This window comes from Scyliorhinus torazame, chromosome 6, assembly GCF_047496885.1.
Source record: "Scyliorhinus torazame isolate Kashiwa2021f chromosome 6, sScyTor2.1, whole genome shotgun sequence".
Classification (NCBI taxonomy): domain Eukaryota; kingdom Metazoa; phylum Chordata; class Chondrichthyes; order Carcharhiniformes; family Scyliorhinidae; genus Scyliorhinus; species Scyliorhinus torazame.
Window position 1 is genome coordinate 28,611,595 of NC_092712.1, and position 14,988 is coordinate 28,626,582.

A 14,988-nucleotide genomic window follows, 5' to 3' on the forward strand; every position below is an offset into this window, starting at 1 on the left:
GCACCAACCATTGTCAGGGACCACAATTGACGGTGGCTCTTCATCAGGGCTGACAGGATCATGGCCGAACGCGTACCGCAGCTGAGATGTTGCTGTCAGCAATGTATAACTTGCACACGAGAGCGTCTGACTAACAAAGATAGGCATACGTTTTTGGAAAGATCATTGTGGTGTGTGTGCGGAGGCAATTCTTTCCCAGTTTATAGTCCACTGCCTTCCTGTACACTATTTAAAACCTGCAGACTCATACCTGCGACAGGCATTTTAAAATATCATTAAATTAAAGTTTTAAACAACTCAAACTCTGAAATATAGAAAATGAAGTGTTGATTCTAACTGGTATTCGATGCAGCATTCAATGGCAGGACTCTGACGTTTCCTTTGTTCGTTCATTATTATAACAACACTGCCGGACCACTTCAGCTCCTTGGTAGCAGCCCTCCTCCATCCAACTTTTCCTTCTTCCTTCTCTCCTTTACATCCTCCTCTCCCTGCCGCTCGCTACCATCTATCCATCGGCAACTGTACCCATCCTCTGCTAACTCTCCTGCCTCACTTTCCATTCTCTTTCCTCTCCTCCCCCACACACTCTCCACCCTTACCCTTCCACTCTCTGCTCCCACTCTCCACCCCCGCTCCTATCTGCCCCGCTCCCTACATCTCCGATCCACTCTCCCTTCACCGTTCCCCAGTCCCTCTCCTTCCTCCCCATCTCCGACTCCCTCTACCCTCTCCATCTCCGACTCCCTCTACCCTCTCCAGCCTATCTGTTCCCATTTCCAACCCGTTGTCCTCGCCGCTCTCCTCCCCCTCGCCGCTCACCTCCCCTCCCTCGCCGCTCTCCTCCCCTCCCTCGCCGCTCACCTCCCCTCCCTCGCCGCTCTCCTCCCCTCCCTTGCCGCTCTCCTCCCCCACGCCGCTCTCCTCCCCCACGCCGCCCTCCTCCCCTCGCCGTCCTCCTCCCCCTCGCCGTCCTCCCCCTCCCTCGCCGCTCTCCTCCCCTCCCTTGCCGCTCTCCTCCCCCACGCCGCCCTCCTCCCCCTCGCCGCTCTCCTCCCCCTCGCCGCTCTCCTCCCCCTCGCCGCTCTCCTCCCCTCCCTCGCCGCTCTCCTCCCCTCCCTCGCCGCTCTCCTCCCCCTCGCCGCTCTCCTCCCCCTCGCCGCTCTCCTCCCCCTCGCCGCTCTTCTCCCCCTCGCCGCTCTCCTCCCCCTCGCCGCTCTCCTCCCCCTCGCCGCTCTCCTCCCCCTCGCCGCTCTCCTCCCCCTCGCCGCTCTCCTCCCCCTCGCCGCTCTCCTCCCCCTCGCCGCTCTCCTCCCCCTCGCCGCTCTCCTCCCCCTCGCCGCTCTCCTCCCCCTCGCCGCTCTCCTCCCGCTCGCCGCTCTCCTCCCCCTCGCCGCTCTCCTCCCCCTCGCCGCTCTCCTCCCCCTCGCCGCTCTCCTCCCCCTCGCTGCTCTCCTCCCCCTCGCTGCTCTCCTCCCCCCTCGCTGCTCTCCTCCCCATCGCTGCTCTCCTCCCCCTCGCTGCTCCCCTCCCCCTCGCTGCTCTCCTCCCCCTCGCTGCTCCCCTCCCCCTCGCTGCTCTCCTCACCATCGCTGCTCCCCTCCCCCTCGCTGCTCCCCTCCCCCTCGCTGCTCTCCTCCCCTCGCTGCTCTCCTCCCCTCGCTGCTCCCCTCCCCCCTCGCCGCTCTCCACCCCCTCGCCGCTCTCCTCCCCCTCGCCGCTCTCCTCCCCCTCGCCGCTCTCCTCCCCCTCGCCGCTCTCCTCCCCCGCGCCGCTCTCCTCCCCCGCGCCGCTCTCCTCCCCCGCGCCGCTCTCCTCCCCCTCGCCGCTCTCCTCCCCCTCGCCGCTCTCCTCCCCCTCGCCGCTCTCCTCCCCCTCGCCGCTCTCCTCCCCCTCGCCGCTCTCCTCCCCCTCGCCGCTCTCCTCCCCCTCGCCGCTCTCCTCCCCCTCGCCGCTCTCCTCCCCCTCGCCGCTCTCCTCCCCCTCGCCGCTCTCCTCCCCCTCGCCGCTCTCCTCCCCCTCGCCGCTCTCCTCCCCCTCGCCGCTCTCCTCCCCCTCGCCGCTCTCCTCCCGCTCGCCGCTCTCCTCCCCCTCGCCGCTCTCCTCCCCCTCGCCGCTCTCCTCCCCCTCGCCGCTCTCCTCCCCCTCGCTGCTCTCCTCCCCCTCGCTGCTCTCCTCCCCCCTCGCTGCTCTCCTCCCCATCGCTGCTCTCCTCCCCCTCGCTGCTCCCCTCCCCCTCGCTGCTCTCCTCCCCCTCGCTGCTCCCCTCCCCCTCGCTGCTCTCCTCACCATCGCTGCTCCCCTCCCCCTCGCTGCTCCCCTCCCCCTCGCTGCTCTCCTCCCCTCGCTGCTCTCCTCCCCTCGCTGCTCCCCTCCCCCCTCGCCGCTCTCCACCCCCTCGCCGCTCTCCTCCCCCTCGCCGCTCTCCTCCCCCTCGCCGCTCTCCTCCCCTCGCCGCTCTCCTCCCCCTCGCCGCTCTCCTCCCCCGCGCCGCTCTCCTCCCCCGCGCCGCTCTCCTCCCCCGCGCCGCTCTCCTCCCCCTCGCCGCTCTCCTCCCCCTCGCCGCTCTCCTCCCCCTCGCCGCTCTCCTCCCCCTCGCCGCTCTCCTCCCCCTCGCCGCTCTCCTCCCCCTCGCCGCTCTCCTCCCCCTCGCCGCTCTCCTCCCCCTCGCCGCTCTCCTCCCCCTCGCCGCTCTCCTCCCCCTCGCCGCTCTCCTCCCCCTCGCCGCTCTCCTCCCCCTCGCCGCTCTCCTCCCCCTCGCCGCTCTCCTCCCCCCTCGCCGCCCCCCTCACCGCCCTCCTTCCCCTCGCCGCCCTCCTTCCCCTCGCCGCCCTCCTTCCCCTCGCCGCCCTCCTCCCCCTCGCCGCCCTCCTCCCCCTCGCCGCCCTCCTCCCCCTCGCCGCCCTCCTCCCCCTCGCCGCCCTCCTCCCCCTCGCCGCCCTCCTCCCCCTCGCCGCCCTCCTCCCCCTCGCCGCCCTCCTCCCCCCTCGCCGCCCTCCTCCCCCTCGCCGCCCTCCTCCCCCTCGCCGCCCTCCTCCCCCTCGCCGCCCTCCTCCCCCTCGCCGCCCTCCTCCCCCTCGCCGCCCTCCTCCCCCTCGCCGCCCTCCTCCCCCTCGCCGCCCTCCTCCCCCTCGCCGCCCTCCTCCCCCTCGCCGCCCTCCTCCCCCTCGCCGCCCTCCTCCCCCTCGCCGCCCTCCTCCCCCTCGCCGCCCTCCTCCCCCTCGCCGCCCTCCTCCCCCTCGCCGCCCTCCTCCCCCTCGCCGCCCTCCTCCCCCTCGCCGCCCTCCTCCCCCTCGCCGCCCTCCTCCCCCTCGCCGCCCTCCTCCCCCTCGCCGCCCTCCTCCCCCTTGCCACTATACTTCCTCCCTCCCTCCCCCCCACTGCTCTCCTCCCTCCGTCCCTACCTCCCACTGCTCTCCGCCCTCCCCTCCCGCTGCTCTCCTCCCTCCCTGCCTCCCGCTTCTCTCCTCGCCGCTCTCCTCCCCCCTCGCTGCTCTCCTCCTCCTTGCCGCTATCCTTTCTCCCTCTACCCCCCTCCCGCTGCTCTCCCCGCTGCTCTCCCCCCCCCCCCCTCCCGCTGCTCTCCTCCCTCCCCCCCCGCTGCTCTCCTCCCGCTGCTCTCCTCCCTCCCTCCCCACGCTGCTCTCCTCCTGCCCTCTCTCCCGCTGCTCTCCTCCCTCACCCCCCCGCTGCTCTCCTCCCTCCCCGCTCTCCCCCCAACCCTCCCCCTCCATTCTACTGCCCCTTCCTCCCCGACTGCCCCATAATATTCAACATGAATTTCCAGTTAATTTTAGACAGTAGTGAATTCATCTAAATCCAGCCGATACCTCTCCACAACGGTCCCATTTGAAGAGTTTAGGTTGAGCCTTCAGCTCTGCAATGACCAGTGACGAACAACGGCTAAAACCTGTCTGGACAGCACGCTGTTGTCCCCTGTATAAAATTAAACTTTGAGCAAGTTATTAGGAAATAGCTTTGAGCTTGGTTGATTTTATTTTCTTTCCTTGTTAACTTTTATGTTGTGTATTGATCAGGATTTTTCTTTGTCTTTTTTGTCTTGTTATTCGTTCTCCAGTCTGACCAGGTACAGGTCACCCCCAGTCCCAGTGTATGTATTATTATTTCATTTTCTGCTCTACTCCCTTTGCATGCTTCAAATGCTTGTGGGTGGTACACTCGGATTATTCGTCTCCCAGTAACCCAGCAGTATACATCGTAATCATTCAAATACTGCATGTTCCTTAACAAGCTTTAGCTGCCAGTGGAGTGATGGTAATCAGAGGTGTAGCGAGACGCTGTGCTTTAAATGAGTGGTTTATGAGTGGACTACATTAACCTTTGTTTCCTTGCTTTTGCCTCGTTGTATTTTGTTCAAATCTCTTGATATTTCCAGTAGTGAGGGTGAGGGTGTCAACTTAACACAGCTGCTGGTATCCTCTAATGTCACAAGTCAAATTACTGGTTTGTGATGCAGAGTGACTCCCAACAGCGCAGGTTCAATTCCCTATGGTGACTTTACTTTACCACCTGACCTGTCACACCACTGGCGAATTTGCCATGTGACCAGTCGCACGACTGGCGCATCTGCCACTTGACCAGTCACATGACTGGCGTATCTGCCACTTGACCAGTCATATGACTGGCGTATCGGCCACTTGACCAGTCGCACGACTGGCGTATCTGCCACCTGACCTGTCCCATGACTGCACATCTCCCACTTGGCCAGTTACACGACTGGCGTATCTGCCACTTGACCAATCACGTGACTAACGTATCTGCCACTTGACCAATCACGTGACTGACGTATCTGCCACTCGACCAGTCACGTGACTGACGTATCTGCCACTCGACCAGTCACGTGACTGACGTATCTGCCACTCGACCAGTCACGTGACTGACGTATCTGCCACTCGACCAGTCACGTGACTGACGTATCTGCCACTCGACCAGTCACGTGACTGACGTATCTGCCACTCGGCCAGTCACGTGACTGACATATCTGCCACTCGGCCAGTCACGTGACTGACGTATCTGCCACTTGACCCGTGACATGACTGACGTATCTGCCACTCGACCAGTCACGTGACTGACGTATCTGCCACTCGACCAGTCACGTGACTGACGTATCTGCCACTCGACCAGTCACGTGACTGACGTATCTGCCACTCGGCCAGTCACGTGACTGACATATCTGCCACTCGGCCAGTCACGTGACTGACGTATCTGCCACTCGGCCAGTCACGTGACTGACATATCTGCCACTTGACCCGTCACATTGGTGAAAAGAAGTTAAAAAAATCATTTGCAGTCCATGTGTCAATGAGACACAGTAAACGCCCTCACCTTCGCTCGACCTGTCAATGAGACACAGTAAACGCCCTCACCTTCGCTCGACCTGTCAATGAGACACAGTAAACGCCCTCACCTTCGCTCGACCTGTCAATGAGACACAGTAAACGCCCTCACCTTCGCTCGACCTGTCAATGAGACACAGTAAACGCCCTCACCTTCGCTCGACCTGTCAATGAGACACAGTAAACGCCCTCACCTTCGCTCGACCTGTCAATGAGACACAGTAAACGCCCTCACCTTCGCTCGACCTGTCAATGAGACACAGTAAACGCCCTCACCTTCGCTCGACCTGTCAATGAGACACAGTAAACGCCCTCACCTTCGCTCGACCTGTCAATGAGACCAGTAAACGCCCTCACCTTCGCTCGACCTGTCAATGAGACACAGTAAACGCCCTCACCTTCGCTCGACCTGTCAATGAGACACAGTAAACGCCCTCACCTTCGCTCGACCTGTCAATGAGACACAGTAAACGCCCTCACCTTCGCTCGACCTGTCAATGAGACACAGTAAACGCCCTCACCTTCGCTCGACCTGTCAATGAGACACAGTAAACGCCCTCACCTTCGCTCGACCTGTCAATGAGACACAGTAAACGCCCTCACCTTCGCTCGACCTGTCAATGAGACACAGTAAACGCCCTCACCTTCGCTCGACCTGTCAATGAGACACAGTAAACGCCCTCACCTTCGCTCGACCTGTCAATGAGACACAGTAAACGCCCTCACCTTCGCTCGACCTGTCAATGAGACACAGTAAACGCCCTCACCTTCGCTCGACCTGTCACTGAGACACAGTAAACGCCCTCACCTTCGCTCGACCTGTCAATGAGACACAGTAAACGGCCTCACCTTCGCTCGACCTGTCAATGAGACCAGTAAACGCCCTCACCTTCGCTCGACCTGTCAATGAGACACAGTAAACGGCCTCACCTTCGCTCGACCTGTCAATGAGACACAGTAAACGCCCTCACCTTCGCTCGACCTGTCAATGAGACACAGTAAACGCCCTCACCTTCGCTCGACCTGTCAATGAGACACAGTAAACGCCCTCACCTTCGCTCGACCTGTCAATGAGACACTGTAAACGCCCTCACCTTCGCTCGACCTGTCAATGAGACACAGTAAACGCCCTCACCTTCGCTCGACCTGTCAATGAGACCAGTAAACGCCCTCACCTTCGCTCGACCTGTCAATGAGACACAGTAAACGCCCTCACCTTCGCTCGACCTGTCAATGAGACACAGTAAACGCCCTCAACTTCGCTCGACCTGTCAATGAGACACAGTAAACGCCCTCACCTTCGCTCGACCTGTCAATGAGACACAGTAAACGCCCTCACCTTCGCTCGACCTGTCAATGAGACACAGTAAACGCCCTCAACTTCGCTCGACCTGTCAATGAGACACAGTAAACGCCCTCACCTTCGCTCGACCTGTCAATGAGACACAGTAAACGCCCTCACCTTCGCTCGACCTGTCAATGAGACACAGTAAACGCCCTCACCTTCGCTCGACCTGTCAATGAGACACAGTAAACGCCCTCACCTTCGCTCGACCTGTCAATGAGACACAGTAAACGCCCTCACCTTCGCTCGACCTGTCAATGAGACACAGTAAACGCCCTCACCTTCGCTCGACCTGTCAATGAGACACAGTAAACGCCCTCACCTTCGCTCGACCTGTCAATGAGACCAGTAAACGCCTTCACCTTCGCTCGACCTGTCAATGAGACACAGTAAACGCCCTCACCTTCGCTCGACCTGTCAATGAGACACAGTAAACGCCCTCACCTTCGCTCGACCTGTCAATGAGACACAGTAAACGCCCTCACCTTCGCTCGACCTGTCAATGAGACACAGTAAACGCCCTCACCTTCGCTCGACCTGTCAATGAGACACAGTAAACGCCCTCACCTTCGCTCGACCTGTCATGCATTGGCTTTCTTTTTGGTTTTAGAAACTTTTTTTTTTTAAACAGAGCAATTGGCCGAAAGACTAATCATGCTGGATATGCGTTTTTGTTAATGGCATGATATAACTTTATCATTTGGGAACTGGACTCTTCAAAACAAACCAACTAGAATTTGGAAGCAATTAAAATTATTTCTTTGAACGCAAGTAGGAAAGAGTTCGATGGATAAGTGATAGAAACAGAAAATGGTTCCAGTATGCTGTATGCTGTACTCTGTTGAAAATGGTTCCAGTATGCTGTATGCTGTACTCTGTTGCTGCAAAATGCTCTTGGGTGTAAAATTCTATCTGATTTGTATTGGTATGCTAAATAGTAGATTTCTGGATTGTATTATGATATCCAATTCCCAATTAGCAATATGTTATTACAATCTGTGTATGTGGGAGAAATGTATGGTAAGACTATTTTTTTGAATCCAGTCATTATTCTGCTGAAGTTATTCATCTGAATGTTTAAATTGAGACCACGGATTAATTATATTTTTTAAGCAATAAATGATCTGGAAGTGATACCTTGGGATTTAAGTTGCTCATTAATTTGATGTTGACGCTGTGTTCATTTTATTGAATTTGTTGATGCTGATCAGCTCAGAGCTATTATTTAAAGGTTAGCCCCTTACTCGCAATAATTGCTTCAAATGGAACGTCCAAGGCGCATTGGCACAATTACTAAAATAAAGGTAATTGAAGATGAGAGTGCAAATTGATTTGAGCATTTTTATTCTTCAATTCCACCTTGAAATAGTTCTTGTAGCTTCTGACTGAAATGGCGTGTTATTTCAACCCATAGGAACAGGATGCACAAGTTATCCCCAGTGCTCCTCGAGCACTGTCGGTGGCAGACTAAAATGGGTACTTGTGCTTGGAGGTTGTATCAATCTGCATGATTGTACCCAAATATGTGGAACACAAATAAATCACAATGCAAATGGTGGAGTGGCAGGGTGGGTTTACATTTTTTCCCCAAAGTTTCACAAGTAAGCAGTTAAAACATTGAGTCAAATTGAATTAGAAATGTACAAAATGCCAAGAGGAAATATATTTTTCAAACTAACCAACAAATCTTAACTGTACAGTTAACATTTTTCTTGCACAGTTGACCACTAACTACTATCTAAAGCCCAGAGAACATTCCTTCTACCCCTTAGCGAATGTGTGTATTTACACATGTGTTGGGAACTAGGCCTCACCACGAAGAACCCAGCCACCCTCTCCATATCTCCATGTTTAAAAAAAAAAATTTTTTAGAGTACCCAATTCTGTTTTTTCCAATTAAGGTGCAATCCACCTAGCCTGCACATCTTTGGGTTGTGGGGGTGAAACCCACACAGACACTGGGAGAATGTGCAAACTCCACACGGACAGTGAGGCAACAGTGCTAACTACTGCGCCTTCGTGCCGCCCTCCTTATCTCCATGTTGTTTGCTTTTAAAATGTTTGATTTTAAAATTTAATCCTGAAACAGTCTCAGCAGATTCTTTCTATCCAAGCATTTCCATGACAATGTTGCAGGCTCGCTCAATGGCTCAGTGACTATCTGAGCCATGTAGTCACTGGTATGTGCCAAGTCCCTATGTTTGGGATGGAAGGAGAAGAAATTAATCTGAGTTCTTGCTCCCCATCGGCCTACAGCAAACTGCAGCTGGGAAGTCATTGTGTGGACACTGGGTGAGGAGGGGATGGGCTTGACCATTTAGCCCTCTGTGATTCAGTCAACTCTAACACACTCTTGTTGTATGCTGTCAGATGATCAATGGCTACTGGGATTGAGGTTCCAGAAGTCAAATGGCGTCCACAATGCCAGAGACAGTGCTTTGGGAATAAAGGGACAGGGAGAAAATTGCCTAGTTTGGTTTTTGAGGAAAAGTGATGCGCTTTGGAAAATAAAATGTTAAATTTAAAATGTAGGTTCAATGCTGTACTGATGCACAGAGCGGGAGGTTGTCCTGTGTGTCACAAGGTGTTGGCAGCATGGTAGCACAGTGGTTAGCACAGTTGCTTCACATCTCCAGGGTCCCAGGTTCGATCCCCGGCTTGGGTCACTGTCTGTGCAGAGTCTGCACGTTCTCCCCGTGTCTGCGTGGGTTTCCCCCTGGTGCTCCGGTTTCCTCCCACAGTCCAAAGATGTGCAGGTTAAGTGGATTGGCCGTGCTAAATTGCCCTTAGTCCAAAAAACAGGTTAGATGGGGTTGCGAGGATAGGGTGGAAGTGTGACCTAAGGTAGCATGCTCTTTCCAAGGCCCAGTGCAGACTCGATGGGCCGAATGGCCTCCTGCACTGTAAATTGTATGATTCTATTAAATCAATTGACTCTGCACGGAGTAACCGGACACCAGCTCCATTCTTTCCAATGAATTCCCAGTCTCAGCCCATGCTGTTCTTTTCCATTCCCTATTTGGCGGAATAAATGGAAAGCTGGGAGGAAAACCGAAGGCAGTGCAAATCACCCAAGCGTTTCTCTCTTGTGCTTCCCAATATTGTGTGACTGAGTTGAATCTACTCCTGGGAATGGGTAGCTGTTGGTTCTCTGCACCTGGAATTGGGACCTAAGGAAAATGGAATTGGGGAAGGAACAGTAACAACTAGAATATCATTCTAACTTAATGTCAATAAAAAAAGTTGAGCACTACATTCTAAGTAAATATGTTCTCTGTAGCTCGTCTCAGTTTATTGAGGAGATATTTCCCGAAATCTGGCTCCAGGTTCCATGAGCATTGCAAAGAGTGAACCATTGAACCAATAGGGTGACCGCTGATGTGCCTTATGTATGTTTAAATGCAAAATAATGTATTCTGCAGCCTATCTGGACAGTTCAGATATCTGATTCTGCAGCATTGCAACTTGTTCTAAAGTGTTTTGGCAATATATGTCCTGTAATTTCAATCCTGTTTTTTTTTTTTGTTTGTTTTTTGTTTGCCCTTTGTTTTCCTTTCTCCTTTAGCCTCTGGCCAAATACCTCTTACCGGAGGTGAGATTATCTGATGTTGGAAAGAAATGTGTAGTCATCGACTTAGATGAAACCTTAGTACATAGTTCCTTTAAGGTACTGGAAGTTCTTTGTTCATTCTTTGTGTTCCTCTTTAACTTGTGTAATTTTTGTTAAGTTAAAGAATACAATTTTCATATTGCCAATCTTAAGTCTTGCCGGGGGTGGGGCCAGCGGATGTGCATGAGAAGTAATTTAAAAGCGGGTCACTGTAAAGATAGCGATTGCCAAATGTATTTCCGCATGCTTCATTTATAGTTTCAAACTCTTAGCCTGTTCAAAATGGCCAGGATCTTATTCCGGTAACTTCAGTGTGTTCTTGTGTGAGGAAGCAAAATGGAAGGAATTTGGATGTAAACCTGAAAGGGACAAATCCCCAGGTCTATAGGGAAAGAGCTGGAGGGGGTGGGACTAATTGAATTACTCTTTCAAAGAGCTGGCACAGGTAGGATGGGCTGAATGGCCTCCTGTGCTATACAATTGGAGGAAAGTGAAGGTTGTGGGAATAACTTCATCCCGGCGCCTCAAACTGACGTTTGCAATGTCTTTTGACCTGCTTTCAAATCCAGCTCCAACACAGCAGTGGTATGAAAGTGCTGTCTGGCTGCCTGGGTAGGTACTGCATTGGTTTGGACATTCCCAGCACAGATCCCATTGGATTGGAATGTGCAGTATAGTACAAAAATTTCAAATCCAAGAGAGGCCACCGGGATGGCTTGCGAAGGAAATGGAGAGTGGGGAATCCTCAACCAAGGCTGCGCATTGATGGTACAATAGTAAAGGGCCTTTAACTTTTGTGTCTGGTCTTTCTAGATGTGACTGGGAAGTGCTTGACACTGACACCATTTGTTCAACTTCGAGCATTTCCGTTCCCCAGGACTGAGCCTTCTCTGAATTGACAAATGTAAAAGGAAATTACCAGAAAGTGAAGCAGCCTCTCCTGCACATAAAGAGAGGATTTCATTCAACTCTCTTTGTCCTGCATCAAAGCAGCTCATGAAATGTCAGTTGACTACCATCAAGAAACTGAAATAAAATATGCCCCTGCTCACAAAATAATGGCATGTGCTTGCCTGGATTTCTGGGCAGCTGTTCAGACACACTTATTGTCTGATGAGTGAGTTTAAATGTAGAACGATACCCAATCTCATCACATGTGTGATGAGCCTTTTAAGTCCTTGCTATCTAGGCAGGAAATAGGTGACGTCGCTAATGAGCATCTTTCCAGAGAGTAAAGATATTGCAGTCTGCCCGCTCATCTCACTTGCTTTCAGTGGTGATGTTTCCCTCCCTTGTTATTTCTAATATGGAACTGTGTACTTTCACCGCAAACGTTATAATTAGTGAAGAAGTCATTTTGTTGGGAGAAATACTAAACCTAGGCATCGGTAAACTTAAATCCTTGGATAATGAATGAAACTAAACCTTACGACCTGACATTGGTCAGTAACTACAACACCAGGTCATCTGAAAGCATAGGTGCAGATGGCCAGTTTGTGTTTTGACCTAATTAATGATATGTTGTTACCATGTGACTATATTTGTTCCCTATTCACACCCCATCTCTCCTCCAAGCAGTGACCCATGGTGTAGTATAGGTTTTATGGGTTATGCCTCTAAATCAGTAGCGGAGATGTGGGAGGGATTGGGGGTGATATCAAAGTGTCCATTCTTCAGGTAAAACCAAGTGTCAGCAGATGGTCCCACCCTCACAGTGGAACTTGAGGCCGTCCCTCAATCTCACATCTCTTAAACCAGCCAGGGCACATTACTGGGGAGCAGTTATGACTGACTGGGAAATGCTGAGGCCAGTTGCAGTACAAGGCTTGCTGTGGAGTAGAAAGAAAAAGGAAAGACTTGCATTTCTTTTTTTTAATATAAATTTAGAGTACCCAATTCATTTTTTCCCAGTGAGGGGCAATTTAGCGCGGCCAATCCACCGACCCTGCACATCTTCGGGGTGTGGGGGCGAAACCCACGCAAACACGGGGAGAATGTGCACAAGTGACCCAGAGCCAGGATCGAACCTGGGACCTCGGTGCCGTGAGGCAACAGTGCTAACCACTGCGCCACCATGCTGCCCTAAAGACTTGCATTTCTATAGTGCCTTTTATGACCTCCAGGATGTCCCAAAGTGCTTCACAGTCATTGAAGTAGTTTTGAAGTGTAGTCACTGTTGTAATGTAGGAAATATGACAACCAATTGCACACCCCAAGCTCCACTGATATGACCAGATTGTCTGTCTTTTAGTGATGTTGAATGAGGGAGCAAGATGCCAGGGAGCGCAACCTACCTCTTCCTCGCAGTACTGCCATGGGATATTGTACATCCACGTGAAGGGCAGATGGAGCCTTGGCTTAATGTCTCACCCTCTGTACTGCAGTGGGTGTGCCAGATTTTGTGCTCAAATCTCAGGCGTGGAATTGAACCTGTAATATTCTGATTCAGAGGCAAGAACCACTGAGCCACGCTGACAGCTTGATGTACAGCCTTGATGAGTTCCTTTCATTTGTTGCATGATATTAAACCCCTCGACTAAGTTTCCCACTTGCACTTAAATCTCCTCTTGTCACTTCAGTTTGATGCATAACTTTTGCAGTATAAAAACAGGCCCCTTGGCCCATCTAGTCTGCCAATGTTTTTGCTCTCCCCTTTCCCACCCTCTCCATCTCCCCTATCTTACATACTTCTATTCCTTTCTCCCTCATGCATTTATTTAGCCTCCTCTTAAATGCATCTATGCATGCGTGTTATCAGTCTCTGACATGCTGTTTTGGAAATGACACCGTGCTGAAGACCATACAGCTTTAGAAACTTGAAATGAGTGGTGTTCAGGTAATTAATGAGTCTCTGCAGAAGCCACATCCACATTTTTACCTCCTAAACCATCCGCTCCTGCAAATACCAACTACCTTTGAGGCTTGAGCATTGATTCTACCATTCATCACTTAACATGGAGCCCAGTGGCTGACACTTAGGAGCAGGAGAATGTTATTCCGCTTGTTGGCCTGTTCACCAGTTAGGTTGGATCATGGGTCAGCGTACAGGAGGGAGATAGAGAACCTAGTGGAGTGGTGCAACGACAGTAATCTCTCCCTCCATGTCAGCAAAACTAAAGAGCTGGTCATCGACTTCAGGAAACAAAGTGTGTCGTACACACCCCTGCCTGCATCTTAGGTGGAAATGGTTGACAACTTCAAATTTCTAGGTGCACACATCCCCAACAATCTGTCCTGGTTGACCCTCGTCGACGCTATGACCAAGAAAGCACAATAGCGCCTATATTTCCGAAGGAAACTAAGGAAATTCAGCATGCCCACATTGACTTACCAGTTTTTACAGATGCACCATAGAAAGCATCCTGTCTGGCTGTATCACAGCCTGGTATGGCAACTGCTCGGCCCAAGACCATAGAAAACTACAGTCATAAACACAGCCCGGTCCATCATGTGAACCCGCCTCCCATCCATTGACTCTGTCTACACCTCGCACTGACTTGGGAAAGAGGGCAGCGTAATCAAAGACCCCCCCCAAACCTGGGGTATTCTTTCTTCCAACCTCTTCCGTCAGGCAGAAGATGCAAAAGTCTGAGAACACGCACTAACAGACTCAAAAACAGCTTCTTCCCCGCTGTTACCAGTCTCCTGAATGGCCCACTTATGGACCGAACTGATCTACACGCGTCTTCTCTACTGTGTAGCACTACACTCCGTATGCTTCACCCAATGTCCATGGGCGGGATTCTCCCATTCGGCGGCAGAGTGTCCACGCCATCGGTGACGGCGTAAACAGGCCGCTGGGAGTACCGATTCTGGCCCCTACAGGAGGGGGCCAGCACAGCGCTGAAGCAGTTCACGCCGCTCCAGCCTCCCATCCCGGCGCGAACTGTGTGCCGCGGGTTCCGCGCATGCGCAGTGGCGTCGGTGCAAACCTGGGCATGCAGAGTGGCCTCCCGCAACATGGCGCGGGAGTTCAGGGGCTGGCGCGGATGAAAATAGGCCCGGGGAGCAAGAGGCCGGAGGCCCCCCCCCCCCCCCCCCCCCCGCCCCGGACAGGCCGAGAATCGGCGACCCGGCCGGGTACAGCGACCGGCGCCAGTGGCGGCGATTTTCCGCTCCGCGGAGAATCACGTGCCGGTGTCGGGGGTGGCGTGGCCCGGTTGCGGGGATTCTCCGCCCCGGGCTGGGAGAATCCCGCCCATGTCTATGTATTTACATTGTGTAAGACCTTGCTCAAGACACCCCTACCAGAGGAAATATTTTATATTTATGTGCCCGATCAAATGATCATCTTAAACACCTAAATCAGCCCTTCACAGAATCTCAGAGTGCGGAAAAGGCCCTTCAGCCCATCGAGTCTGCACTAACACATGAAAAACACCTGACCTGTCTACCTAATCCCACTTGCCAGCACTTGGCCCATAGCCTTGCATGTTCTGTCTTGGCAAGTGTTCATCCAGGTACTTCTAAAGGATGTGAGGCAATCCGCCTCTGCCACCCTCCCAGGCAGCGCATTCCAGACCATCACTGCCCTCTGGGTAAAAAGATTTTTCCCTCACATTCCCCCTTAACCTCCTGCCCCTCACCTTGAACTTCTTTCCACTCATGACAGACCCTTCAATGAAGGGGGACAGCTGCTCCCTACCCACCCTGTACACCTCTTGTACACCTCGATC

The 14,988-nt window shown here is 53.2% G+C and overlaps 1 protein-coding gene across 1 annotated transcript in view; it reads left to right on the plus strand.

Moving 5' to 3' along the window:
- Positions 1–14,988, plus strand: part of LOC140425678 (CTD small phosphatase-like protein) — a 180,105-nt gene that overhangs the window by 105,126 nt on the left and 59,991 nt on the right. Inside the window, exons 5-6 of the mRNA XM_072510174.1 lie at positions 4,079–4,111; positions 10,268–10,369. Of these exons, the coding sequence (XP_072366275.1) occupies positions 4,079–4,111; positions 10,268–10,369 (135 nt within the window). The remainder of the gene's footprint in view (positions 1–4,078; positions 4,112–10,267; positions 10,370–14,988) is intronic.